The following is a 27,354-nucleotide window of genomic DNA, read 5'->3' as shown; positions in this document are numbered from 1 at the left end:
GGGGAGGAACGACACAAAAACAAAAAACCCACAAAAAAAACAAAAAAACGCACAAAACAAAAAACAAGAACAACAAAAACCACCTCTTTTCAAAGGCAGGGGTTATTAAACATTCAACGACTTAGGGGCCTCCAGCCTCTTTCCCCAGGAGGGTTGAGTCGAAGCCTAGCCATCCATCTGTCTGATTTAGGCTCAAGCTAGAGAAGCAGGGAGCCAGATAAACAATTCGTGACGGCTAGATGTTCTCAGACTTCTCTCTCAGGCCTCTGATGAATGCGCTAAAGACTGAAAACGTAAAGGCGCTATGAAGTGATAGGTATTTAAGGATTGCTCTGTCAGATAATACGGAGGCACCATTTGGCCGGTCACAGAGAAGAAGTCCTATCTCAGATCAAAGCACTCATGCTGTGCTTCTGTTTGCTCAAAGACTGTTCAGGTTTCAAGGAGAAAGGAGTTTACAGTCCCCTGATGATACCATTATAAACTGTCAGGTCATAGGAGAAAATGACCTTGTGATTGCACATCAGAGCCATGAAAAATCAAAGTGGAGCAAAGGCAAAAATCTGGTATATGAAGCTTCCCCCGTTTTTCAAAGCTACATATGCTCCTACCTCGTTTTGTTATTTCTTAATATTTAATCCTCGCAGTCAAGGTGTGAGGGCAGAAAAGGCAATACTACTTTTGTCACGTTAGCACATTTTCCTTATGGTGCTTAAACGAATTAAACTTAGCCACCAAGTACCATGGTCTTTATCATTCCTAAAAGTGCACGCTTATCAAGATCGTGAACAAACCTTTAGAGCGCGAGCGTCGCTTTCATCTGAATCCCGGAACTCTACACAGACTGCGATGTTCCTCGCCTAGAAAGGATTAATCATTCAAAATGAGTCCTGGAACCGGAGAACGGTAAATAACATGTTACACTCCAAAATGTACAGTTCACGCTGCGTTACCTTGGCAAATGTCTTCTGGCTATCATATTTTAATTGCAAGGGATAGACATACAGATGGTTTTTATAAACAGTAAACGGATAACAATATTTTGTCATTTCTGGAACAAACTCTTCGACCTCCACGGTAATATTTTGACAATTCTTTTCGAAAGGCTTCAGGGGCACATATGAGGAAGTAATGCAATCTATATCGGAAAAAAAAAAAGAAAAGAGGCAAAGAGAAAACAAGTGAGATGATGGACACATTACTGCATTGATAAAAATATACGTGGACTGTGTTCCCAAAGAGCGATTTAACAGATTTCTGAGCGGCTGACGAAAGTCCTACAACCACTGTAAGAACCCAGAAGGACAAGATGGCGTAGCCTGGGCCTGATTTGAGTGGAACCATCCAAACCAGACACGGATTGCTAGTTCCTTCTCAATGTGGAATGATTTGCCAAATATAACACATCATAATTTTGACAAATTTAACTCTGCAGAGAAATCCATTACATTTCTCCTCCTAGGGCTGCAATTTAGCTTTCACTGCAAATTTTTATCGGTATCGGGGAACTAACAGCAAATGTAGGTCTCCAATTAGCTCATGGATAGTCACTCTGAAAAACTTGGTGCAGGTGCAATTTTCACCCAGGAAATAACGGAGGCCTTTGGAAACAACAGATCTTGGGATGTGCTACCAGTGATAAATTCAACACTCCCGAAGGTGAAATACACAAAGGCTCAGAAAAGGGCGGCAGCCTGGGTTACTGAAGTAGCCATCACGGGGCACCCGGGTGGCTCAATACGTTAGGCATCCAGCTGTGTCTCAGGTCATGATCTCGCGGTTCGTGAGTTCGAGCCCCACGTCGGGCTCTGTGCTGACAGCTCGGAGCCTGGAGCCTGCTTCAGATTCTGTGTCTCCCTCTCTCTCTGCCCCTTCCCTGCTCATGCGCACGCGCTCGCTCTCTCTCTCTCTCTCTCAAAAATAAACGTTTAAACAAAAATTGAAGTAGCCATTGGCATAGAGGGGATTCATATACTGATGGAGCCCTCAGATGGTTTCTCCTTGCTGCACAGAGGTATTGACAGAGCAGGGAGACCCAGGGAAGAGTCATAGATGATGAGGGTATGGTTTCCTCCAATTACTGTGATACTTACAACAGACTCTCTGGAGATACAGAAGAAAGGCACACAGAAACAAGTGACCACTCTACTATCCCAAGATAACTACTGTTAGTATTTTGGCGTATTTTCTTCTAGTCTCCTTTCCATGCATGTTCTGTATAATAATACAAAAAATCCTACTGTATATACAGAACTTTACCCTGGGATATTTTTAGCATTTGATGTACCGTTTTGTCCAGTGAGTTCTTTATAAACATCATTTCTCTGGGCTACATAAAGTCTCCCGGTATAGGTGGACCGTAACTGCCTTAACCACACTGACAGTGCTGGACTCTTAGGTTGTTTCCAATTTCCCTCCAATATAAACAACATGGAAAAGAACACCTAAGAGTACAGTGGTTTATGTTGTCAGTTCCAGAGCCGAAGGAAGGCCCCTGTTGGCCCCCCTTCCTAATGCAGTCCGCCCCAATCACAGATTCGAGTCGCTCGTTTGTTTTCTTACTTAGTGTCAGTCACTCCTTCTAGACTTTAATCCCCATAATTGCAAGGCATCTTGTAGCTATGCAATAAGTGTTTATTCAATAAATGCTGATTCAGTGAATGAATGGATAGATAGCAGCTCAGAATCAAAATGCCTTAGTTACGGACATCGGTGAATGTCGATTGCCTCCTGTACTCCTGTACTCCTGCACACTGTAGTCCTCCTCACGGTCGGTGAGGGGGCCTGGCTAAAACCTAGCCAGCATTAGATAGTCTCACGTTAAATATTCTCGTAAATTTGACAGAGGAGCAAAAGCATCTTGCAATTTTCATTTGCATTCGGGGCATTAGTACTAAGATTTGAACATTTTCCCAGTTCTTATTAGCCACTCCATTTTATTTCTTACCAAGTGCCTTTTCTGTCTTCTGTCCATTTTTCTCCCGAGATCTGAAATTGCTGGCTTTAGAGAGGAAAAGAAACTCTCCTCCTTTTGGATCCCTTCGTTGGGGACACTTATCCAAGGCACAGAACAGAAACTGACTAGGGAATACTCACAACATTATATATTATATATGAAACTGCATCTGACAAAATCAACTTCATCCTCTTCCGAATCTGTTAACTGTCCACTATGTGTACTGGATGGACTAGTGTCCCTCCCAAAATTCATGGCCACCAGAACCTCAGAATGTGACTTTATTTGGAAATAGGGTCTCTGCAGATGTCATTAGTTGAGATGAGGGCATACTGAATTAGGGCAGGCCCTACATCCCCTGACTGGTGATTCTTCCTTAGAGCATTCAGGGGGAACACAGCCCTGCTGATGCCTTGACTTTGACATCTAGCCTCCAGAACCTGGAGAGAATAAATCTGTCGTCTTAAGCCACCCAGTTTGTAGTTTTTTCTTACAGCAGCCCCAGGAACTTAATACACCACGTAAACCTTAAGAAATATATTGAAAAGACAAAAACCCTGAGATTCAAACATAGCCCTTTAAGGTTTATTTGTAACATGTGAATTCTTACTTGATAAATCCACAGGAACACATTCTACCGTGACGTTTAGCTGCCCAGGAATAATCTGCAATTTGGTCTTCTCCGGCCTAGGGGTCAAATGAGAATATTTTATACTTAAAATCTATGATTACGGAATGCACCGGTTGCCCTATATGCAAACTTCCAAATGCTTCCAAATGCAAAAATGCTCCAAAGCATTCAGCTTCTCCCATATATGACTCACATTTACCACTTTAAGAAATTATAATCCATCTATTGTATTGATTTACTACAATAACACACTTACTTCTTGTATTCTGAGAGTAACTTGAGAATGTCTTCATTTGAAAGCTTGCTACTGTCTTGTTTATACAAAGGAGAAAACCTCCCATCCAGATCCAGAGAACCTTGAGTATCTTTGAAAATGGGTCTAAAACAGCAAAAGAATTTTTTTTTTTTTTTAATTCTGAAGTACTGAGAAACGAAGACACACTTAATGCTGGTATGTGTACAAAATGGTAAAACGACTTCGGAAACTCGCTCGGCCATTTCTCATGAAGTTGAGCACACACCTGCCCTCTGATCCTGCCATGCCGCTACTCTGGGCATATTTCCGCATGGTGCATGAAATGTTCAGAGCAGATGTGTTTGTTATAGCCCCAAAAGGAAACGGCCCAGAGAGTCATCCACAAGCGAATGGCTAAACGGTGGGGTATTCATACAAGAAACCAAACGCAAGAGTACATTCTGCACGACTCCGTTTGCATGAAGGTCTCGAGTAGAAAAAAAGCCCTCGGTAGTGATAACCATCGGTCGATGGCTGACCGGTGGGAGTGGGATGACAGACCGGACAGGGGTGTGAGGAAACTTTCTGAAGTGATGGACACGTTCTAGACCTTGGTTGGAGCGGTAGTTACAGGACGGTAAACACGTGTGAAAATTCATCAAGTCAGATATATAAAATGTGTGCCTTGGAATCAAAGGTAAAGAGTATCTCAAAGTTGAGGACCGTTAAATTCGATCTTTGGGGCACCTCTGTTAGGCATCCGACTCTTGATTTCGGTTCAGGTCATGATCTCCCGGTTCGTGAGTTCAAGCCCCTCTTCGGGCTCTGTGCTGACAGCTCAGCCTGGAGCCTGCTTGCGATGCCCTGTCTCCCTCGCTCTCCCTCACTCTCTGCTCCCCACTCCCCGCCGCCCCCCCCCCCCCAGGCTCATGCTCTCGCTCTTAAAATAAATAAACATTTAAAAAAAAAAAGAAACTAGATCTTTAAGATCTATTTACAAAGTTTACAAAAGGTCTATAGAGTTTCCGATATGGATTTGGATTATTCCCTGCCTCTTCCCCTTCTCCCGTTTGTAAGCAGTGACTTACTACTAAAATGAAAAGTAATGTACAAGCACCCAGCCCGACTGAAGCAGCCCTAACCAGAAACATAATTCCCCTTGGCAGAGCCTCTGAAGATTCGGTTCTAGGCATGAACTACTGTTCCTACTTCGAAGCATACCTCCTTTATTTTCAGTAAACAGGGCTTTATCATATATTGTTAAAATATCCCAGGCAAGCCTTTAGAGTGAGTTTTTGCTGCTGTTGACGAGCAAAACAATTCCAGAAGGAAAAAAGAGGGTCATTCCTCATCACAACTGGGGAGCAGAGCTCCCAACTTTGAAGACTTTTGAATTAATTTTCCTCCTGACAAAACGGCATCAAACAGCCGGAGTGGGCGGAGGTCATGGGCCGTGGGTGCTGAGTCCTACTCTGCTACATGCTGTGGGAAGCCGGACAAGGATTTTTCGGTAATTTTTTTAAAAATCCTTATTTATTTTTGAGAGAGAGAGAGAGAGACATAGTGTGAACAGGGGAAGGAGCTGAGAGAGAGGGAGACGCAGAATCCGAAGCAGGTTCCAGGCTCCGAGCCGTCAGCACAGAGCCCGACGCGGGGTTCAAACTCACGGACCGCGAGATCACGACCCGAGCCGAAGTCGGACGCTTAACCGAATGAGCCATCCAGGTGCCCCAAGGGTTTTTTGGGGGTTTTTTTTGTTTGTTTGTTTTTAGTTCTATGCCTGAATTTCCTCATCTCCAGGGTAGGAATAACAGTACCCCCCTCTTGGGAAGGTGCACGTTAAGCACTTAGACCACTGTCTTGTGCAGGGTTAACGCCTAACTATAAATACTAACCACGGCAGCAAGTGACTTCTCAGGCTGCAGCACCACTAAGGACGTGCAGATTTACAAGCCATGCTTCACCTTCTATAATGCCTAAATAGACCCACAACCTCTGCTCCTCTTCGCCATTCACCTAACCTTGGCTGTCATTTTTTCTTCACCAGTCTGCGAAGCAAGGACCATGTGCCTTTTCGTCTACCGACACGCAAAACATTTTGAAACCTTCCCCAAAATGAAGCGATTATAAATAGCGACAGAAGGGTTAATTAACTTAGAATCTCCTACCCTTCTGCTACTTCCCAACACCCACTGAACATAATTGATTGAATTATTCAGAACACGGTGCCCTTCCCTTCCCCCAGAAGTTCCAGGGAGCTGTACAGGCTGTACCTCAAACAAGCCAGTGAACTTGTATTTCAAAGGGGGGATAAGCAACAAACACATGTGAAGTCGTCACTGTACGTAGACTTGTGGGGGGGAAACTAATGTGACCTACCATACGACAGAAGGTATAGATAACATGCTTTCAGATACACTACCTGTGAAGGGCCAGAAAAGCAAGTCGATTCATTAATTACACACTTGCACTTAACCGCATTCTCTTGCCTTCTGATTTTTAGTACGTTTTCCAGAAATATCCCAGGATAGCTTTTCGAAGCCTAAACCTAGCCAACTGTGAAATAGTGGGCACGCCGTACAAAATTCCCTACAATTGCTGGTTTTCTGGGGCAAACAATTCCCTTAGTTTAGCAAATAAGTTCTGCTTTGAAATGCAATAAAATTAAGTGGGGTCCGTCAGCTCAGGAACCCCAGCCAAAGAAGATTTCCCTGAGGCACGGACGTATGAAGAAATGAGAGGGTCTTGAATGCACGGCGAATTTTAAGAGAAAGAGTTCGTATATCCTGTTACGGATTTCACGTTTGCGCCCTCCCGCCCAAGTTCCCATGGTGGAAACCGAAAGCCCAAGGTGATGGGTATTAGGAGGAGGGGCCCGGGGCAGGTGATGAGGTCCGAGGGCGCCCTCGTGAATGGGATTAGCACCCTTAGAAAAGGCCAGAAAGCAAGCTCGCTTCCTTTCCGCTACGGCAAGACAAAGAAGAAGTCGGCTGTCCGCAACCTGCAAGGTGCTTTGCTCACCAGAACCTGGCTGTGCTGGCACCTTTATCTCAGACTCCCAGCCTCCAGCACCGTGAGAGAGAAATGTTTTGTTGCTGAAGCCTACTGTCGGTCTCCAATGATTTGTCATCGCAGCCCCGGACGGATGAAGGACACACCATGAGCGTCCCGAGACAGAACCGGGTTGGCAGAGACCAACTGCTAAATGCCGCCGGCAAGGACCACAACCCTGAACTTTACACAGGAGGGCGAACAGAAAGGTCAGGATTATATGTGCACAAACCTGGCAGCCCAAGCAAAGGGCATTCTGTACTGTCCGAGGCGGCTACATACTTGCTTTGCTGTCCTGTGCACCTTCTGCGCCGTCTGAGGTCAGAAATAAGAAGAAACGCTCATATTTGTTGAAACTACCAGAGACTCGCCGCGAAAAATCACACCCCCCCCCCCCGCCCCCGCTTACTCGTGGAAAACATCAAAGTCCAGCCAAAGAGATAAGGAAGGTGCTACAAATAAGACACAATGCTACCCACCTTCCAGGACCAACGTTTTCTTAAAAGTTTTGTGTTTTCTCATTGGATGGAAATAGACGTAGGGCACGTTTTGTACCAAAGACCCGTAGTGGGGAAATTCTGAGCAGGTCTAATGTGTGTTTCCTTTCACACACGAGCAGGCAGACATTCATTATTCTTGGGAGAAGTTTGTTCTCAATACAGTTGACCTTTCTACTCCCAAGATAAAAGCCGAGTGACCAAGAGTCAATGCAATTAGTTTAGTTAGGCAAGGAGCTGCTGTTTGCGCAGGCACTAGGAGATGACAAAAGATTAACGGCCCATAGAGTCTCAACAGGCTGTGAAATGCTGGCTGGATGCTTATCCCTTGGGATGCGAAATGCTAGCAGGCCTTTATCTACGTCCTGGAGACTCCCCCCGACCCCCAAACACACAAATTAGCACAGCTAATGAGCTGTGCCATGAACGCTTCCCCTCTCTGGGCCTCCGTCTCCGTCTTCTCATTTATAAAATGAGGGGAAAGGACCACGTCGCCGATTGCCAAAGTGCGGATTTCGTGATCCAGACATTTGGATGATTACATGCCATCCGAAGACACCCAGCAGTAAAAACCATCGCTACCATTTAAAATGCCAACATTTCACAAAAAGACTCATCGGTGTGATGTTTCAAACGTAGGAAGAACAAAAATCTCAGAATAAAGGGCAGCCCCTCGAACTGAATACATTCAGCTTCCTGCGTTGAACTCCTTCTCCTGTCTTTCTTTTCGTATCACAGACAGGAGGAAATTTCAGTGCAGACCGGCATTTGGGAACTGCGGGGCCGGACTTCCCAGCTCTGACATTCTAGGGCTGTATGTGAGGGCTGGAAATAAAGAACAGCTATCGCCAAGGATACGGCGTCAATGAACAGATGTCGCCTAAAAGCCTTTAGCTCTTACTTTGATAAGCAACCAGAAATCAGACTGTCAAGTAAACAGAACATAAAACGGACAAAAGTCACGTTCAAGCTTAGCATGCATACTCACATAGCATACAGTATTTCCAGAATATACCGTGTACTGAGAGAATGAGGTTTTCTTGAGGGTTCATTAACAATACCGTTAAATACACCAGTAAAACGCAATTTTTACATTAGGCTGAAACGCTCGCAAACGATCTTTATAAATACCTTTGCTGGGTCTGAATTTTTGATGTAGGGTTCTGCACAGTGTGTAATGTTTCCCTGGAGCACCTTTTCAATTCTCGCAACTAGAAAAATTTCAGGATGTGGATTCGTCACCGAGAAAATTCCCTGGGGAAAAAAAAAATGGCTTCCATTAGATGTTTTTATGTAACTTCATACATATAGTTGCGTGGCTAATGGTTCCTAGTAGTGTGTTTAGCATAGCATGTTGACATCCAAAACAGGGTCGTGTCCAGGACCCTGAAAATAGACAGCGTTTCCTTTCATACAGTTTCTAAAACTCCCAATACTTCTTTCAAAACAGATTTTCTATTTAAAAAAATTTTTTAATGTTTATTTATTTTGAGAGAGAGAGGGCACAAGTGGGGGAGAGGGAGAGAGAGGGAGTGAAAATTCCAAACAGGCTCCGCGCTGCCAGCACAGAGCCCGATGCGGGGCTCAGACTCACAGACCGTGAGATGGTGACCTGAGCCGAGATCAAGAGTCAGACGCTTGGGGACCTGGTTCAGTCGGTTAAGCGTCCGACTTCAGCTCAGGTCATGATCTCACGGTTCGTGAGTTCGAGCCCCGCGTCGGGCTCTGTGCTGACGGCTCGGAGCCCGGAGCCTGCTTCCAATTGTGGGTCTCCCTCTCTCTCTGCCCCTCCCCCGCTCATGCTCTGTCTCTCTCTCTCTCTCTCTCCAAAATAAACATGAAAAAATTTTTTAAAAGAGTTGGATGCTTAACAGACCGCACCACCCAGGCACCCTCAGGTTTTCTATTTTGTCACCAACTTCACATCTAGTAGTCCCTGAGGGGCAGCTGTCACCATTGCGGCTTAGCCTCTTGTGTTTGGCTGTGTCTGCAAGGTACATTCTTCGGCCTAATTAAGACAGCGCGTATTGTTCGGCTTCGTCGGCATGTGCTAAAATAGTGTGCACTTCTCAAGTGGAACTGGATATGTCTTTTCAAAAGTAGCTGTGCGTAACTCCAGAGCAATTCACTCACAATTAATACTAATTGCAGCTGAGAGGAAGAAAATAAAATACTTCACTGCAGTTAAAGAGCTCCAGCTTTCAATGTGGGGACAGAGGATCCAAAATGTCATTTTCTCCTGCACGCTCCATTTGAGGACACGAATGCAGACGCGACCAAAGTTACGTACGTTTTCTTTTTTCTTTTTAATTTTTTTTACTGTTTATTTTTGAGACACAGAGACAGAGAGAGAGCATGAGCAGGGGAGGTGCAGAGAGAGAGAGGGAGACACAATCTGAAGCAGGCTCCAGGCTCCGAGCCGTCAGCACAGAGCCCGACGTGGGGCTCGAACCCACGGACGGTGAGATCATGACCTGAGCTGAAGTCGGAGGCTCAACCGAGCCACCCAGGCGCCCCTTACGTTTCCTATGAATACATGTGAAACGACCATGTCATCCGCTGTCCAGCTCAGCTCCTTCCAAATACATTATCTGCCAAACAGCCTGTTAGTTGGTTATGTCTGTTGTTCCAAGGAGCGCCGCACAAATGAATTCAAATGGAAAAAGCCATCATTGGGACTCTACCAAGTTTTATTTTGCTACTTGGTATATTACCAACTGTGTTAAGATCATGCGTTCCAGTTTTCAAAACATTTCAGACACATTATCTCATCTGCTCTGGAGAGAACACTCTACAGCATACAGCAAAGAGGAGAAAACTCAGTGTAAGACCCCCAGTCATTCCCCTGCAAATCCAACGACTTGTAAGGACCCTAAGAACGGCAGATTCACCTTTGAATTCCCAAGCCTCGAGCAGGGAAGGAAGTGGTTAAAAACTGCTTGGGAGTCAAATTTCCTGGGTTGAAATTCTGGCTCCACCATTTATAGGTTTAGGCAAGTTGGGGCGCCTGGGTGGCGCAGTCGGTTAAGCGTCTGACTTCAGCCAGGTCACGATCTCGCGGTCCGTGAGTTCGAGCCCCACGTCGGGCTCTGGGCTGATGGCTCAGAGCCTGGAGCCTGTTTCCGATGCTGTGTCTCCCTGTCTCTCTGCCCCTCCCCCGTTCATGCTCTGTCTCTCTCTGTCCCAAAAATAAATAAACGTTGAAAAAAAAAATTTATAGGTTTAGGCAAGTCACGTCCTGTGTCTATGCCTCGGGATTCTCATCTGCAAAATGGGGCCGAGGATGGTAATAGCTATTCCAAAGATTTCCTGTATGGTTTCCATGTACTGCACGTTAGGTACCCAGTCACTACTAAAGTGGCCCAAAGCACTGCAAGGTCACAGAACTTGGTTTCTTTTTTTTTTTTTAATTTTAATTCATTTTGAAAGGGAGAGCATGAGCAGGGGAGGGGCAGAGAGAGAGAGAGAGAGAGGGAGAGACAGAATCCCAAGCAGGCTCCGCACTGTCAGCACAGAGACCGAAGCTGGGCTTGAACACACGAACCGTTGAGATCACGACCTGAGCCGAAACCAGAGTCAGACGCTTAACCAACTGAGCCACCCAGGCGCCCCTGGATCTCTGGTACTCCCAGGAACATGCTGCTCGGGCGTGGAGAGGCGCCTGGCAGCTAGCCCCTGCTGACCTTGCAGAACCTCACCCTTCCCGGTTGTCACCTAGCTGTCCCGGATGGTTTTTGTGCGTTATATCCCTTAGTCTTCAGAAAAACCCTTGAATGCAGGCACTACGACATACCCATTTTACAGAGGGGGAAAAACGAGGCTTATCCAAGCGCATGCGGTGAGTGGGCAGAGGAGCCTGGCAACCACAGCTTCCAGACTATACATATAGCCCAGGCTATGCTGCCTCAGCCCTGGAGCGCACGCATCCAACATCTCACACAACGAGGCCGGATGAGAAGAGCAATACTGGTTATTGTGACAGCTAACGTTCACTGAGCACCTGCTATTCTCCCTTCCCGGGACGCTGAGCATCTTCCCACACGGATGCCAGCAAGGAGTATTAGAATTTGGAAAACTCTGACAGTGGCGAGGAGCAAGGTGCTTTCAGAGAGCGAGGTGCCCTCTCCCTGTCCCCAGAACACAGAAGGGTAGCCAGAGAGTGCCCGGGAATGCCATATGGGCTGGGAGTCTGGCCCTTGTAGACAAGGCCTCTGGCCCAGCCATCCTTTCCCACCAAGGAGGCATGGGTGTGCCTGCCCCCAGCCCCAGGGTAATTCTAACCCACTTCAGTGCCCCTCTCCCTCTGAAGAGTGGGTCGAGTCCCCCCATCCCAGCGCCCGGCACTTACATACCCCATAGCACGGCAAGGCTTTGGGGGGGGGAGTCTGTACCCTTTCCCCAGCCCAACAACTGCTCCCCCCGCCAGGGGGGGAGCCCACACAGCCACAGGGAGGCAGGCCCCCACGAGTCAGCATCTCCCCCACAACCCCAATCCAAAGTAAATCAGGTCTGACCTTGGGAGGCACGGGGGGCCGAGCTCTGTCAGGGCATCTGGGAAGAAAGTGCCAGGCAACTGAGAATAAAGGGACTGGTCATAGTGACTGTTTGATGTCAGGGAGGCAGAACTACTCGATGGATCCAACTCCTTCCTTCTCCTGTGGTCACCCTGTTGGTCCTCAGGGAAGCCACTGGAGAGAAAGACTCCAATGAACAGATGGCAATGGAGGGCCTAGAATGGCCCCCAAACACCCACCGTCCACCAAACCCTGGGAGCTGCCTCTTCCTATAGATAATGCTGCCATCTGAATAGCCCTGCTGGAAGGGACGGAGCTGCCCGAAAGTCCTTTCTGGAAATGCCTGGGGAACTGGGTAGTTTCCCCTCTTTCTAGGGTGACACGGAAGCAGTACTGTACAGGGGTAAAAACCTGGCCTCTGAAACTGGCCAGAGCCAGTTTCGGGTCCTGTCCTTCATCTTCTAAGTTCTGGGACTTTGGGCAAGCTACTCCTGGAGGGCTCTGTGCCTCAGTGTGCTCATCTGTAAAATGGGTATGGTCACAGTACCCACCTACTTTGCTGGGGTGTGGTGAAAATAAGGGACTCCGTAAAGGAGCAAGAGAAACACAATGGCACCAAGACTTGTTGTTACTGCTCAAGAACCGACAAGCTGGGATTTGGGCTCCGATCTGCTAACATCCAGTCTCTCTCTGACACAGCACGGCTTCCTAGTCGTAAATGGGAAGAAGTAGGGGGGGGGGGGACCTTCTCCAAAATAGAATGTTCAACTAATTGGAGTAAATGACCACCTCCTGGTATCATCATCAGCTGACCTGAAAAGGGTGCAAGACGATCAAGCCATTTAGGGCCACTGCCCATCGCTGTCCCCTTCTCACCTCTCATGTACTCCTGAGGTTTCTGTCAAGCCCCACATCTTCCGCGCAGCCCCCTCTCCGTTAACTCCCGACCCCTGAACCCTCCTTGCGTTCCGAATGCGTCTCCTACCACTGCGTTAGAGGCCGCAGCCCTTACTTACGTTGTTCCAGACATTGTCGATTGGGGTCTTTCGGCCCGACCTTGGTTCCGAGCCTGCCTTCCCCACTCTGTGACCACGTTATGGTGGCCAGCTTACTTCACCTCCCGATCTGTCCTTCCCTCACCTCCCCAACAGCAGTAATGATACTATTTCACAACACTGTGATGATTGCATGAGACCCCAATGGAAAATTCTGGCATACCAGAGATATTGAAAAAAAAAACCGAAAAAACCTGCTGCTTTTCTTCCTGACCTAGATTACAGGTGGGATGATGCCCACGACCACAATTACAACTCCATGCCTTGAACATACAAGCTGAGCAATGGGGAAGTAATACAGTAAATACATCACTGGCTTCAAAGGACTTCTTTGATACGGTGCAGGAAATTTTACGCAAAATTCCGTAGCAGACTCTTAAATACTTTTATGCTGTATTTGCTCAATCTTTTTTAAATTTATTTAAAAAAAAATTTTTTATAATGTTCATTTTTTTTTTTTTTTGAGAGACAGAGAGAGAGACACAGTGTGAGCAGGGGAGGGGCAGAGAGAGAGGCAGAAACTGAAGCAGGCTTCAGGCTCTGAGCTGTCAGCACAGAGCCCGACGTGGGATTCGAGCCCACAAACTAGGAGATCGTGACCTGAGCCGAAGTCTGCCGCTTAACCGACGGAGCCATGCAGGTGCCCCTCAATGTCTTTTTTTAAATGTTTGTTTATTTTTGAGAGAGAGAGAGCCAGCAGGGGAGGGGCAAAGAGAGAGGGGGACACAGGATCCGAAGCAGGCTCTGCACTGACGCAGCGAGCCGTCCCGATGCAGGGCTCGAACTCACAAACCTTGAGATCATGACCTGAGCTGAAGTCGAATGCTCAATCTCTTTCAGAAGCATATGCTGCAGTAGTGAACATATGTTCACATATGTGATAAGTATAATCTGAGCAACAAACTAAGAGGCAACATGGGGAAAGCCCAAAGAGGGAAGTTCACTGTACATGTAAAGTCTTCCCCCAGCATGCAGCAATCTGTACCAGTGAGCATAATCCTGAACCCAGGAAACCCGGATGCCTGGTATTTATTCTAAGGAGATATCTCAGCAAGCGAGCTAACATGTGTGCACGTGGACGTTCAAAGCAGTGTTATTTACGATACCCCCAAATTACAAATATCCTGGTTAGGTACGTCAATGGAATACTATAAGAGCCTTTAAGGACGTGAGTGACCCAGAGGGCGCCTGGCTGGCTCGGTCGATTGAGCCTCCGACTCTTGATTTCAGCTATCATGATCTCATGGTTCGTGAGCTCGAGCCCCACATCGGGCCCTGCGCTGAAAGTGTGGAGCCTGGTTAGGATTCTTTCCCCCTCCCTCTCCCTCTCTGCCCTTCCCTGACTCTCTCTCTCTCAAAAACAAATAAACATTAAAAAAAAGAAGGGCACCTGGGTGGCTCGGTCGGTTAAGCGTCTGACTTCGGCTCAGGTCATGATCTCACGGTTCGTGGGTTCCAACCCAGAGTCGGGCTCTGTGCTGACAGCTCGGAGCCTGGAGCCTGCTTCGGATTCTGTGTCTCCCTCTCTGTCTGCCCCTCCCCAACTCATGCTCTGTCTTTCTCTCTCTCAAAACCAAATAAATATACATTAACAAAAAGAAATTTAGGGGCGCCTGGGTGGTTGAGCGGCCGACTTCGGCTCAGGCCATCATCTCACAGTTCGTGGGTTCGAGCCCCACATCAGGCTCTGTGCTGACGGCTCGGAGCCTGGAGCCTGCTTCAGATTATGTGTCTCCTTCTCTCTCTGCGCTTCCCCCGCTCGCTTTCTCTCTCTCTCTCTCTCTCTCTCTCTCTCTCTCTCTCTCAATAATAAATAAACGTTGAAAAAAAGAAAGCAGAAACTTAAACCCTATGCTACATTCTATTTTCCCTGGAGTTGCAAAAGTCGAGAAGGAAGACCATCAGTTCTGCTCTGCCTAACCTCTCATGGCTGCCAGTCTGGTCAGAGGTCAAAATGGCAGGGAAGCGTCAGGCTCCTTGTGAAGGGGCTTCTTTGCACCAGACAAGACAGAAGGGCACAGCATTACATATGTGACATGAGCAGCTCCCTCCTGTTGCTCTGCAACCAGAACTCCTCGTTATAAAGACCCTTTATGCTCCATTAAAACTACCTATTCATGTGGGGTCAGCATGAACACTGCCAGCTCACAAATGAAGCTTCCAGATTCCAGACAACATGGGAGACCGGCTCTGGGGCATCCACTGCCAAGCCACCGACAGGAATAATTTCTGGAGGAATCTGTGGGGACCTTTTGCTGTAGGGGGGTTGGCTGGCCAGGAATTTGAGGGACACTGACCTTAATGGCACCGCAGCCAGGGGTGTAGCCAGATAGACACATGGAACCCCTAGGTTGTTCTCGAACCTTCTGGAAAGAGAGCCTCCAGTCTGTGACCATCACAAGATTTGCCCTGATGGTGGCCGAAATTTCACTCAGATGGGCACCTTCCCTTCCTTGCCTAATTTCCTCTTCTTCATGGAGTCTGCTGGGAACTCCATTCTTGGATCCATAGTCAGGCTTCGGCTACAGCGTTATCCTCTGTTCTGTAAAGTTCTGTACACAGTTCCTAAGTTTCTGCAAGGGGGTGACCTCTGCTCATGTCCTAAGGAAAAATCTAATGTGGGGGCACAAAGCCGGCTCAGTCAGAAGAACGCGTGACTCTTGATCTCAGGGTTGTGGGTTCGAGCCTCACACTGGGTGCAGGGATTACTTAAATAAAACTCAAACAAAAATTTTTTTTTAATCTGAGGAAGGGGCGTGTGGGTGGCTCAGTCGGTCGAGCGTCTACCTTCAGGTCAGGTCATGAGCCTATGATTTTTTGAGTTCGAGCCCCGCATCGGGCTCACTGCTGTCAGTGTCCCCCTCTCCCTCTGCCCCTCCCCCGCTTACAATCTCTGTCTCTCTCTCCCTCCCTCAAAAATTAAAAAACAAAACAAAACCTAAGGAAAAACCTAATGGTGTCTTAAGAAATCTCTGAAATAAAGACTGCGCACCAAGACAAAAACCAAAAGCAAACACAAGCTACCTACTAATGGAAATGGGAATTAGGGACAGGAGATGATCGTCGGGTCAATTTCTTTCTTCAGAGAAACTGGCCTTTCAGGCACCTACTGCCTTGCTCAGAAGTGTGCCCGAGTGTGGCCGTGTGTCTGTGCCTGTCCGTGTCACCTTCGTTGTCCAGCTCACAGGATACTTCCTCTGAGAGTCCCGTCACGGTCCCGCTGAAAAGGTGACTTCGCTGACCCACTACCGGCGCATGCTGGTTTCCATCCTGTCCCTCTAACGTCAGTCCCCAGGGGAAAACATCTAGACACACACCTTTACAAGAGACGCCCACGAAAGCATCGTGTGAGCGGATGAAACCACCCAAGGGGCTTTCCGTTTCTTATTCCGAACGCTAGAAGATCGCGCTCTACCTGCTTTATGTAGCGTAACTGGGATTCTGCAACTCCATGAATAAAAGACTCTGGTAAAGAGCTTCTCGGGTGTCCGTCGGCGGCCAGTTGCGCAGAAGCACCCCACAGCATTTCACGGACAGGCGGGGGATTCAGGTCTATGTGGAAGTCAGCTGAAATCTTACAATTGTTCCTCACATCAAATAAAGCGAGATTGATAAAAAAGGGTTCAACCTGGAATGAAAACAAGGGCATGTTGAAGCGAAGACCTTTCGGTGGGGTGCGGGAGGGAAGACACAGGACAAAACAATGTTTTTATTCCTCGAGGCGCGGTGATTACGGCTCTTTTCTGAGTAGAACAGCTACGACGACGACGGCTTTCGGGCTCGTTTGCATATAAGAAAGAGTATTCTAAAATAACAGGCTATCAAATGTTCACTTTTGTCAGGCGTAAATAATTTTACAAGTCGTATGTTTTTTCTAACGCGTCCAACTCCGAAGGCACATTTAAAGCACGCCAATTGTTCTATGAATAAAATGTAATTCTCGGTAGGTTTACTGACATTACTGAAAAATAATGCCAATATTGTAGAATAGACCTAAATCTTCCCTTTTGTTATGCTACCGCTTACTTGATGATACATTTAATAAGTGCTAATATCCATCAACATCAAATTACTTGACAAAAGCTTTGCCCCGTCAGCAGTTTGGGAAGGCCAGGATTCCTCCCTACAGATGGCATTTGAAAGCCGGTCACAAAGAGCGATTTTGTGCCAAACGGCATAAAGATTAACCCTTTATCCACAGAAAGTCTGCCGGTGCCTTGCAGCTACTTTGGAAGGGACTAAATCCTCACTGTGGATACTTTTCAAAGACAAAGCCAGAACCAAAAACTAAAGATGGACAGAAAACGCCGTCTCTTTGGTGATTTAACATTTACAGTTGCAAGTATTTCTGAGTAACTCAAATGATCCGTGACAGCTACTAATTACAGTTTTCGGTGAAGAACAAAATGAACTCACTCGAGGAGAACGAGTGAGGCTAGCTGACTGCAGAGCATCCGTATCCCCGCCTGGGGACACCCCGTGATGGGCCAGGTCACAGAAGAAGTCCTATTCTCTGGGAGAATTCGCAACAAGGAGGATTTTCCAGGTTCTGGGGACATGTCCCTTGTGAACGTCAACACCCTTCTCTATCTGCTGTTTTGAATAGGTCAAGACGTTCGGGAATCCTCTCAAGACGAGACCATATTCATATTTTGGCCAAAGAGAAATGCCAAATGACACGAAATGCCTCCGTGTCAAATCCCATAAATTCGTTCTAGTGACAAAGCAAAAACAGCATTTCCTCAATGCCCTGCTTTAGGGGAGGTGGAAGGACAAGTCATACATACATTTGTGGCCGGTCCTCTTGCATGGTCTCCAACTTGACCCAAGACATTGAAAGTTAAATCATGGCAGTTTACCAGGAAACGTTTATTGCACTTTTCCTCGAATGGCTTTATATCAGGCTCGATTCCTGAAAAGTCCAACCTCTACAAAACAGAGGAGAAGAAGTCATTTTGTTAAAAAGAGGATTCATAGGAATATAGGTCTTTAAGTAAAAACCGCAGAACCCTACAGTTTTCTATTCATACTTCATTTGAACTTTTTATTTTATTTTTTTCACTCGGTAAGCCTTTGTAGAGCTCTTACACTAAGGTTCAAACACCGACAGAGAAATCCTAGAGGGAGATGATGAGACTCTGATCTAAGGCATTGGAAAAGTCACAGGTCTGTACCATGGCCGACAAAGCCCTATAGGACGTGAGTCCCTACCTCCCCCAACTCCTCTGACCCCATCCCCCACCACTCTTGCCTCCCCCCCACCCACACGCGCGGTTCCAGCCACACTGGCCTCCTTGTTTATTTCTCCAAGACCCCAAGCACACTCCCGCCTCAGGGCCTTTGCACTTGCTGTTCTGTCAGTTAGATGCATGCCTTACTCCCTAATTTCATTCATGTCTCCGGTCACTTGGCATTTCCACAGAGACCTTCCTTCACTCCCTATAGAGAACTGCACACTCTGACAGTCTATACACTCCCTTTCCTTGATTTAAGTTCGCTAACACGACTTTTTTGGTATGTACTTAGTGGTGACGGGCCTTCCCCACAAAACATACGTTCCAGGATGATAGAGATTTTTTTGTTGTTGTCTTTTATGAGGTGTGCAGGGGGGGCAAAAGTGCCACGAATGGACATGCGAGGCATCCAGAATGACACGGTGGTCCCTAATTGACTGTGCTGTTAGGAACTCAGCTGCGGAATAAAAAAGAATAGCAGATATGGGGGGAGGGGGAGTAGAGACGGTGAGCTCAGTGTGGGATGTGTTCGGTTGGAGTGAGGGAGCCGGGGTCTGGGCTGGAGATGTGAACTAGACCCTGGGGACCACCTACGTTTAAATGATGAACAGAGGGAGAGGCGTCTGCTTCGAAAAGTGACAAACAATGAGCTCAGCTTCTCACAGAGCTGGGGGCTGTACCCTGGCTGCCAGAGAGAGAGAGACTTTTCTTAAATTACTGGTATTTCAATTTTTTTTTTTTTTTTTTTTTTTTTTTAGTTTTAAAAACAGATATTGGGAGTCAAGGAATTCCTCTCGGCAAGGGAGGAATCTGTCCCTCCTCAAAGAAACTCCTAGAATCCTCCTCCTCGGCTCCCACAGCTCAGGCGATCGGAGTCCGTCCGTTTGTTCTGAATATCCGAACAGATTTAACGTTGTGTTCACCAACGGGAGGGGATGCATGGATTGTGGCACAGCTCACTATACCAGAAGATCGGCGACCGGGGAGGCGGAAAGGACTCGGTGAATCGGAGTAGAATATACTGCCAATATGGATAGCTCAAGCCAAGAAACCCAAGGCTTTTTCTCAATTGCCTAAGTAATTCAAGCCAAAACAGGTATTGTGCCGGAAGAATCTTGGATAATTATAGCCCTTCTGACCTAGCCGGCATCACTGACCAAAAAAAATCCTCCTTCAACAGGCCTACATATAACATTCGTACCTGGAAGCACCCTTTTCCTCCCGGGTCTATTTATCTACAAACCGAGCACAAATGTGTGGGACTAGACAGCTCCCTCTTGAACACTTATCTGTAAAGCCGGCTGAGGCCAGTCATTGCCATGGAGATCACTTCTAATTTCCGCCCATTTATCTGCTCTCCTTTCTAGCTTCCTGAGACAGCGGAATGTGAGGAAAACTGGACTAAACCACCCCAGCCCCCAAATCCTTTCCCTTCCGAGGCCTCCAAGTACAGACGCTGGGACACAGAACCTTCCCCCAGGTCTGCCGAGGTGGTCTTTATGCTCTAAGGTCGGGGGTAGAGAGTCTCTCTCAAGACATCGTACTGGGGTCAAAAGAGAAGGCTGACAGCATAGGATGATGGCACTTCACCCAGAAAAGGGACGCAACACATACGACACAGATTTCTCTGCAAGGACACTGCCTTCCCTCCATTACAATCAACCGTTTTGGGCGTCCAAGTGTCACTGCAATGGTGAATTCTTCACCGACGATTGTAGCTCACTGATAACTGCTTTTATGCTTGAGTTCAGTTCCATGACCACAAAAACACTACACCACAAATTTTTTAAAGATACTGGATTGAGTTTCAACCACAGTCAATTGGCTTCTTTGTATACAAGGAAAGAGCCTGACATGTCCAATTAGAGCCCAATCGTGTGGCGGGGGGGGGGGGGGGGGTCGGCAGGGCTCTATGAAAGGCTCAGGCTTGTTTGGAATCAGCAACTTTCTGAATGAGTATCTAAGAACCAGTACTCCGAAGGTCCTACTGTACCCCCCCTTTTTATTTAAATCACATAACTTACACAAGCAATCTAATATTGCTACGGAAAAAAAGTAGGAGAGGGGTGCCTGAGTGGCTCAGCCGGTTAAGCATCCGACGCTCGGTTTCGGCTCAGGTCATGATCTCACGGTTTTGTGAGTTCGAGCCCCACATCGGGCTCTCCACTGACAGCTCAGAGCCTGGAGCCTGCTTCAGATTCTGTCTCTCTCTCTCTCTCTCTGCCCCTCCCCAACTTGTGCTCTCTCTCAAAAATAAACATTTATAAATAAATAAACTTTAAAAAAAAAGAAAGAAAAAAGGAGATAAAACATGTTTTAAAATTTTTCCTCCAAAATTATTTTCTCATATGGTATTTTTATTAAGGAAAAATGCCTGCATTATTGATAGACTATATACTTTTCCCGTGTCAAATTAAAAAAAAAAAATTAAAAAACCGTGCAAAGCAGAAACAAAATCAGTCTTCCCCAAATTATATTTTTCTGATCTATTTTCACTGAGAAAAAAACATAAATGCTATTTATGTAATGCAAACTTTTCGATTTCAAAAAAAATCCCAAAATTTTCATTATAAATCTCACTAGAAAAAAGTGGAAAAAGAATCCGTCTTTCCCCAAATAATTCCATTTTCTCGTGAAGTATGTTAAGAAAAATATTTGTAGGGGCGCCTGGGTGGCTCAGGTGGTTAAGCGTCCGCGGCTCTTGGTTTCAGCTCAGGTCATGATCTCACAGTCATGAGATCGAGCCCCGCATCGGGCTCCCCGCGGAGCGTGAAGCCTGCTTAGGATTCTCTGTCTTTCCCCCTCGCCCTGCCCCACTCTCTTCTCTCTCTCAAAATAAACGAATTTTTTAAAAAAGAAATGTATCTGTAACACTTACATACTGTCAAGTTTTTCCATTTAAACAAATCAGCCTTTGAATGAGAAAATACGGAATTAAACATGAAGTGCACAGATCTTAGTACAAAAAGTGCCTCGCTCTCACGAAAGAGGTTAAAATATGCAACTGCCCATAAACCTGCACATCCCCGCACTAATTTCCCCTTGAAGTGGGATCAAGCCAGACATGAACATCGAGAGTGGAAAATCAACCACATTTCTCATAGGACCTCTTTATACTGCAGAGATCTGCTGTCTCTGGATCACACTTGTATTTAATGGGTTAAAAGAGTACCAGCACCATCTGCAAGGGTTCTTTAATTTATCTCTTTTGAGGAGTGAGATGAACTAAAAAGAATATAGGGAAGGAGGGGGAAAAAAAAAACAAACATGTGTATTCAGTCTCAAACTATTTGCATATGTGACAGTCCTCTTGAGGAAGTTAGCTGTTAAGCTACTTGTTCAAAGTGAACATGACAAATACAGAACAACAGGTATGACCCGGTGGTACAAAACATCAATGGTTTCAACATTTCACAGATGTTGTTTACCTGACTAAGCGATGATTCTTTGATTATTTAAAGAAATAGGTCATTGATACCTGGACTTCCGAATCAAAAGAAAAGAGATTCTGTCTTCCGTCCCCTCTGCTGAGTTTATTTAGCTGTTCAGTTTCTCTGCCGTACTAAAATTAAAAATACACACACCGAACGTTACTTCATTTCCTTCAAAACAGTATTAAATAACATTTAAATATCTAGTTTAGGTGGGGCGCTTGGCTGGCTCAGTTGGGAGAGCGTGCGATTCCAGATCTGGGGGTCGTGAGTTCAAGCCCCGTGATGAGTGTAGAGATTATTTTTAAAAAATACCTAGTTTGTGAAACTACCCTCTGACAGAGCTTCAAAAAATATACTATCTCCCAGTTCCATATAACTTAATGCCGATAAAAAAACGTGTGCTGGGTGGAGAGTCACCATTGCTACGACCCATGATAAGCTGTAGATCAGGTTCTTATACCTTCTATGTGCCTCTCATAACATCAAGAATCTTGATCAACCCACCGTAGTACAAACAAGGAATATGAGAGATTTGAATGCAAAAGAAAAACGAATGACAAAACACTATCTTCTCCACACCCACGGTGCTAGCCATGGGATATCATATACAATTCCGATTCCACCGCTTGAGGAAAAACATAATGGGCTGTATAGCCTGGAATGTCAAAGACTCCAAAAGGATAGATTAAAATCTACAAAATCACAGAAAACCTAGATCAGGGGCTCATGAGCGTGTTCCTAAGGTTTGGAAAATTGCTGTGAAGTTTAAGAGAAGGGAAATTTTTTTTCTTTTAAGAGAGGTGTAAATTTCAAGTAGAAAAAAATAACTTCTAAGCTTATGTAATTTAGTAGTCCAAGAAGAAGAATCAAATGAAAATATCAACAGGTTTAACGAGGATTTAAATGAATAAATGGGGTATAAGCTTCTGCTCTACTATGGTATAGAGTCCACAGAGTAAAATATGTAACCTACTAAGATAGATAGGATAATCGCCTCTACACTTTCCAAGTTAGCTCATTTCAAACTTCAAAGAGTGGAGTAATTAACACAAATGATGTCTGGTCACCAAAATCTTTCTCTGACGAAATTATTCATATACGTGTATGTATGTATTTACATACAGACAGAATATGTGATTTTCACATGAAATTAACAGATGCAGATCATTCGACTGAATATCACGTTCAATATGCATCAATACCCCTTGAACGAAGAATATTTATTTTATGAATGACATTAATAAAGTCACAAAAATTTAACAGTACCTCCTGCCATCTAGGGGGAAAAAAAAAGATATTCTACACTGTTAGCAGGATTTATAGTTGTAAATCCAACTGTAGGAGTGTAACTTTTCTCTTACAATCTCTACCTGTTTCACTAATTTGCTGTGGTTTTTAACTTAGAAATGACATTGCCAAATGGAATCCAGCATTAAAACTAATAGCTAATCCTGCACTGTCTCAGTTGAAGGCAAGTTGCCATAAGAAAGATGTACCTTCATCAGTTCCGGATGCATACTCCTTTCCAAGCTGGCCATGATGTTCTCGGCTTTTCCTTGGCTGCTAGTTTCATCTTCTGCAAATTCATTAAAAGCAGATGTTCCAAACCATGCAGACCATTACTAATCACCTAAGAAGAATATCCTAACTATCTCTCCCACCCCATCCTCTCCTACTAGATTTACTGCAAAGAATTTTGATTATGAAAGCATGGGGAAAACTTTAATGGACTTTTGACAATCTGCCATGAATTCCCTATCCGTTTTAGTCTGGTGATATTTCATGTGTCAGAGCCCGTGAAACATCAACTCTTCAAAACAAAAAAAAAAAAAAAAGAAAGAAAGAAAGAAAGAAAATCTATCAACCTCCATAGTCACTTTTAATGAGGAAGTAGGTCAACCTTCAAGATTAAGAGTTCTGTATTTACCCTACACAAAGGACATTCCTGTGGACTAAAGATAAGAGCTCTACCTCGATAATGAATCATTTAAAAATTCTGACCTTGTGTTGTTTCTACCGTCTCCTTTTTCTCTTGCACTAAACTGTCGGTATTGATCTGAATAATCTTTTTCAAAGTTAGCAACCATTCCTCCATTTCCTGCTCAGTCTCAGCAGCCAGATAATGGCTATACTTATCTAACATCTTGAGTTCGAATGCATGACGGCGCATTTTGGGGCACTAGAGAAAAAGAAGAAAAGAAAAAACAAAAGCATGTGTCCAGTTAGTTACCTTTTCAATATTAGATTTCATTAGTTTATTTTTTACCTCTGCTCAGCACATATGCACGTCAATACTGTCATGAAAGAATTGCTTCTTTCAACAAGAAATAGAAACTCCCAGACGATGAATGACCATGTCAAATGTGCCATTTTTATTCCCCTCTATACTGGGCACAGTGCTACATGCACAAAGTTGGCATTAAGACATGACTTGCTGGCTGAGGATTATCACTTAAGGCCTTTTCCCATCTAGAGAATCGAACCACCAGCATCAAAATAAGCAAATGTTTTTAATTCTTTCTACCCTGCTTAAAGTTTTTCTTGCATATTTACAGATTTTCAAAATCAGCCCTTGGAAACAAGCTCCGATGTGCTTGGAAATAAACCTGGCACTTGCTTTATATCACACCATAAAACGAGGTTTCGATACCTAATTCACGTTACTGTGCATAACATGAAATGCATCACAATAGCATAAACGAAGACTATGGTTGGTTCACATTAAATTGTGGCTCTCGGAAAAAATTATGGGAATGACCTATGCTGCATACTAGCACAGAAGGAAAATAAAAGCCTCCTCCTCTCCTCAAACATGATGACACATTCTTTTACATTACCACCTTCTCTGTCATGACAAAAGAAATGACACACTCTCCCCGCTCCCCACTACCTCAGCATTAATTTCAAGAAAGGTTCATGAATCAGTCATTTTCCACCACGTGGTCATCATTCAAGAAGGAACCAACAAAGTTCCTCCTTCTCATCTTCAAAGTACAGCAAAGCATGAAATCAAACGGCGGTAGCAAATCATCAAGATTTATATATTTGAAAATATTTGGGAGGGGGAATCATAAATGCAAGGAGAAAGCAGCGGCTGGGAACATTATAAAGGGCGGTCAATCTGGACTGGAGCTAATCGAGAAAATCTAGGAATCACGTACCTTCTTTATTCCAGTAAGATAAGAAAGCTGTAGCTTTCTATATATAGGTAACTTTTATTTACATAGATCTTAATATATTTTTTAAACGTTTATTTTGAGAGAGAGGGAGGGAGCGTGCATGTGCACACACCCACACAGACACGTATGCAGACTCACGTGCAAGCTGGGGAGGGGCAGGGCGGGGGGGGGGTGGTGGTGGTGGTGAGGGCGGGGAGGGGAGAGAATCCCAAGCAGGCTCCATGCTGTCAGCGCGGAGCCCGACATGGGGCTCAACCTCATGAACCGTTAGACCGTGACCTGAGCCAAAATCAAGACCCAGATGCTTAACCGACTGAGCCACCCAGGCGACCCAGATCTTGTTATTTTTTAAAGTGTTTTCTATTCGATCCGCATGACAATCTCATTTGAGTTGAATTCATAGTAAGTGGGATTGATAATAAGATTCAGGCAGGATGAGGACACTGAACCAGCATCTCCTGTCTCTTCATCAGCTGGCTCTGTAGTGATGGCTCCATCTCTTGACCAATCGACTTCCTACTTACGCCATCTGTCTGCCCTGTCTCCCCTTGCCTCTTTGTCCATGGCCCCTCGGTAATTCAAATCAGCAAACACTTGCGAAGCCTCTACTCAGTCCACAACGCTGCTAATTATTACAGGGGACAGAGACATGAATTAAGAGACAGTCCCTCTAATCCCAACATGAGCGGAGTAGAGTATAACATGAGCTGTATAAGGGGAGCAGGGGGCATGAGGTTAGAAAGCGGGGTGAGGCCAAATCACTGTAACCTGTAAGGTCACAGTAAGAGGTTCAGCTCTCCCACTGCAAGATAATAAATCAAGAACCAAGAGGTTTTAAGTAGACAAGTGAAGGACCCTATCTATGTCTGAGGAAGATGGGCAAGACAGACAAAAAGGAGAACCAGAGGAAGGGAATGGCAAGAAGGGAAGAGATCAAGAAGCACTTCGGAGCCAGACTCCGACTGAATACTGGCACAGAGCGAGAACAGGTTCCTAGTGTAAATGTTTTGGTGGACGGAGATGCCACTGACCAAGACAGAAAAATGCTGACGTTCTTAATAGTTGATTGAGAACCCTCTTCAAGAAAGAGAAGGAGGGGCGCCTGGCTGGCTCAGTCGGTTAAGTGCCCGACTCTGGCTCAGGTCATGGTCTCACGGTTCGTGAGTTCGAGCCTCGCATCAGTACAGAGCCTGCTTCTGATCCTCTGTCTCCCTCTCTCGGCCACTCCCCGGCGAGTGCGTGTGTGTGTGTGTGTGCGCGCGCGCACGTGCGCAGGCATGCGTGGGCTCTCTTTCTCTCTCAAAAAATAATAAACATTTAAAAAAAGAAGAAGAAGAAAGAGAAGAAAAGATAACGTCTATAGCCTTACCTGAACAACGTCGATGCAGGCGTCCAGGTAGATGCAACCTTTAGATTCTTTTGAATTTTTCTCATCTTTATAGGAATTGAGAATATATGAACCGTCAGGAAGTTGAGTCAAGTAAAAATACCGTCTCTTGAATACCTACAAGGGGAAAACCCAGCAATGATACATTTGTTACATATACAATGCATTTGAACAGCTTATTCGAACTAAAAACCTTGAAGGGCTTGCCACAGTCATTACATCTGGACAATCTTCAGACAACTCTGAGAAGTTATCAGGAATTACAATTATCTTCACTTTCTTAAGATGAGAAATTTCAAGCCAAGGGATTTCCTCTCAGTTAATCTAGAGAAGACCTTTTTTTGTTTTTTAACACATTTTAACACTTTATTTTTTTTTTTAAGATTTTTTTTTAATTTTTTTTTTTAACGTTTATTTATTTTTGGGGGACAGAGAGAGACAGAGCATGAACGGGGGAGGGGCAGAGAGAGAGGGAGACACAGAATCAGAAACGGGCTCCAGGCTCCGAGCCATCAGCCCAGAGCCCGACGCGGGGCTCGAACTCACGGACCGCGAGATTGTGACCTGGCTGAAGTCGGACGCTCAACCGACTGCGCCACCCAGGTGCCCCTTTTTTTAAGATTTTTAAGGAATCTCTACACACAATGTGGGGCTCGAACCTACAACCCCGAGATCAAGAGTCACATGCTTTTCTGAGTGGGTCAGCCAGGCGCCACTGTTTTAACACTTTAAAGTTGACAAGGCATTGGGGCACCTGGGTGGCTCAGTTAAGCGCCCACCTCTTGATTTGGGGTCAGGTCATGATCTCATGGTTTGTGAGTTCGAGCCCCACGGGAGGGGGTCTGTGCGGACAGTGCGGAGCCTGCTTGGGATTCTGTCTCCCTCTCTCTCTGCCCTTCCCCTGCTTGCTTGCTATCTCTCTCTCTCAAAATAACTGAAAATAAGCTTTTTAAAAAGTCAAGTCTAGGGGCGCCTGGGTGGCGCAGTCGGTTAAGCGTCCGACTTCAGCCAGGTCACGATCTCGCGGTCCGTGAGTTCGAGCCCCGCGTCAGGCTCTGGGCTGATGGCTCAGAGCCTGGAGCGTGCTTCCGATTCTGTGACTCCCTCTCTCTCTGCCCCTCCCCCCTTCATGCTCTGTCTCTCTCTGTTCCAAAAATAAATAAACGTTGAAAAAAAAAATT

General features: G+C 45.6%; 1 protein-coding gene across 1 annotated transcript in view; it reads right to left on the bottom strand.

The window, feature by feature from the left end:
- Nucleotides 1-27,354, bottom strand: part of DOCK11 (dedicator of cytokinesis 11) — a gene marked incomplete at its 5' end in the record, with an annotated part of 155,565 nt that overhangs the window by 111,702 nt on the left and 16,509 nt on the right. Inside the window, 12 exons of the mRNA XM_040467960.1 lie at nucleotides 795-860; nucleotides 954-1,138; nucleotides 3,567-3,643; nucleotides 3,844-3,966; nucleotides 7,106-7,188; nucleotides 8,502-8,624; nucleotides 16,355-16,567; nucleotides 17,727-17,867; nucleotides 21,652-21,735; nucleotides 23,104-23,183; nucleotides 23,609-23,786; nucleotides 26,156-26,290. Coding sequence (XP_040323894.1) covers nucleotides 795-860; nucleotides 954-1,138; nucleotides 3,567-3,643; nucleotides 3,844-3,966; nucleotides 7,106-7,188; nucleotides 8,502-8,624; nucleotides 16,355-16,567; nucleotides 17,727-17,867; nucleotides 21,652-21,735; nucleotides 23,104-23,183; nucleotides 23,609-23,786; nucleotides 26,156-26,290 — 1,488 coding nt within the window. The remainder of the gene's footprint in view (nucleotides 1-794; nucleotides 861-953; nucleotides 1,139-3,566; nucleotides 3,644-3,843; nucleotides 3,967-7,105; nucleotides 7,189-8,501; nucleotides 8,625-16,354; nucleotides 16,568-17,726; nucleotides 17,868-21,651; nucleotides 21,736-23,103; nucleotides 23,184-23,608; nucleotides 23,787-26,155; nucleotides 26,291-27,354) is intronic.

Source organism: Herpailurus yagouaroundi, unplaced genomic scaffold (assembly GCF_014898765.1).
Source record: "Herpailurus yagouaroundi ecotype Mexico unplaced genomic scaffold, PumYag 67641, whole genome shotgun sequence".
In the NCBI taxonomy this organism is placed as follows: domain Eukaryota; kingdom Metazoa; phylum Chordata; class Mammalia; order Carnivora; family Felidae; genus Herpailurus; species Herpailurus yagouaroundi.
The sequence above is the reverse complement of the archived record's forward strand: the minus strand, read 5'-3'. Positions and strand labels throughout refer to the sequence as shown.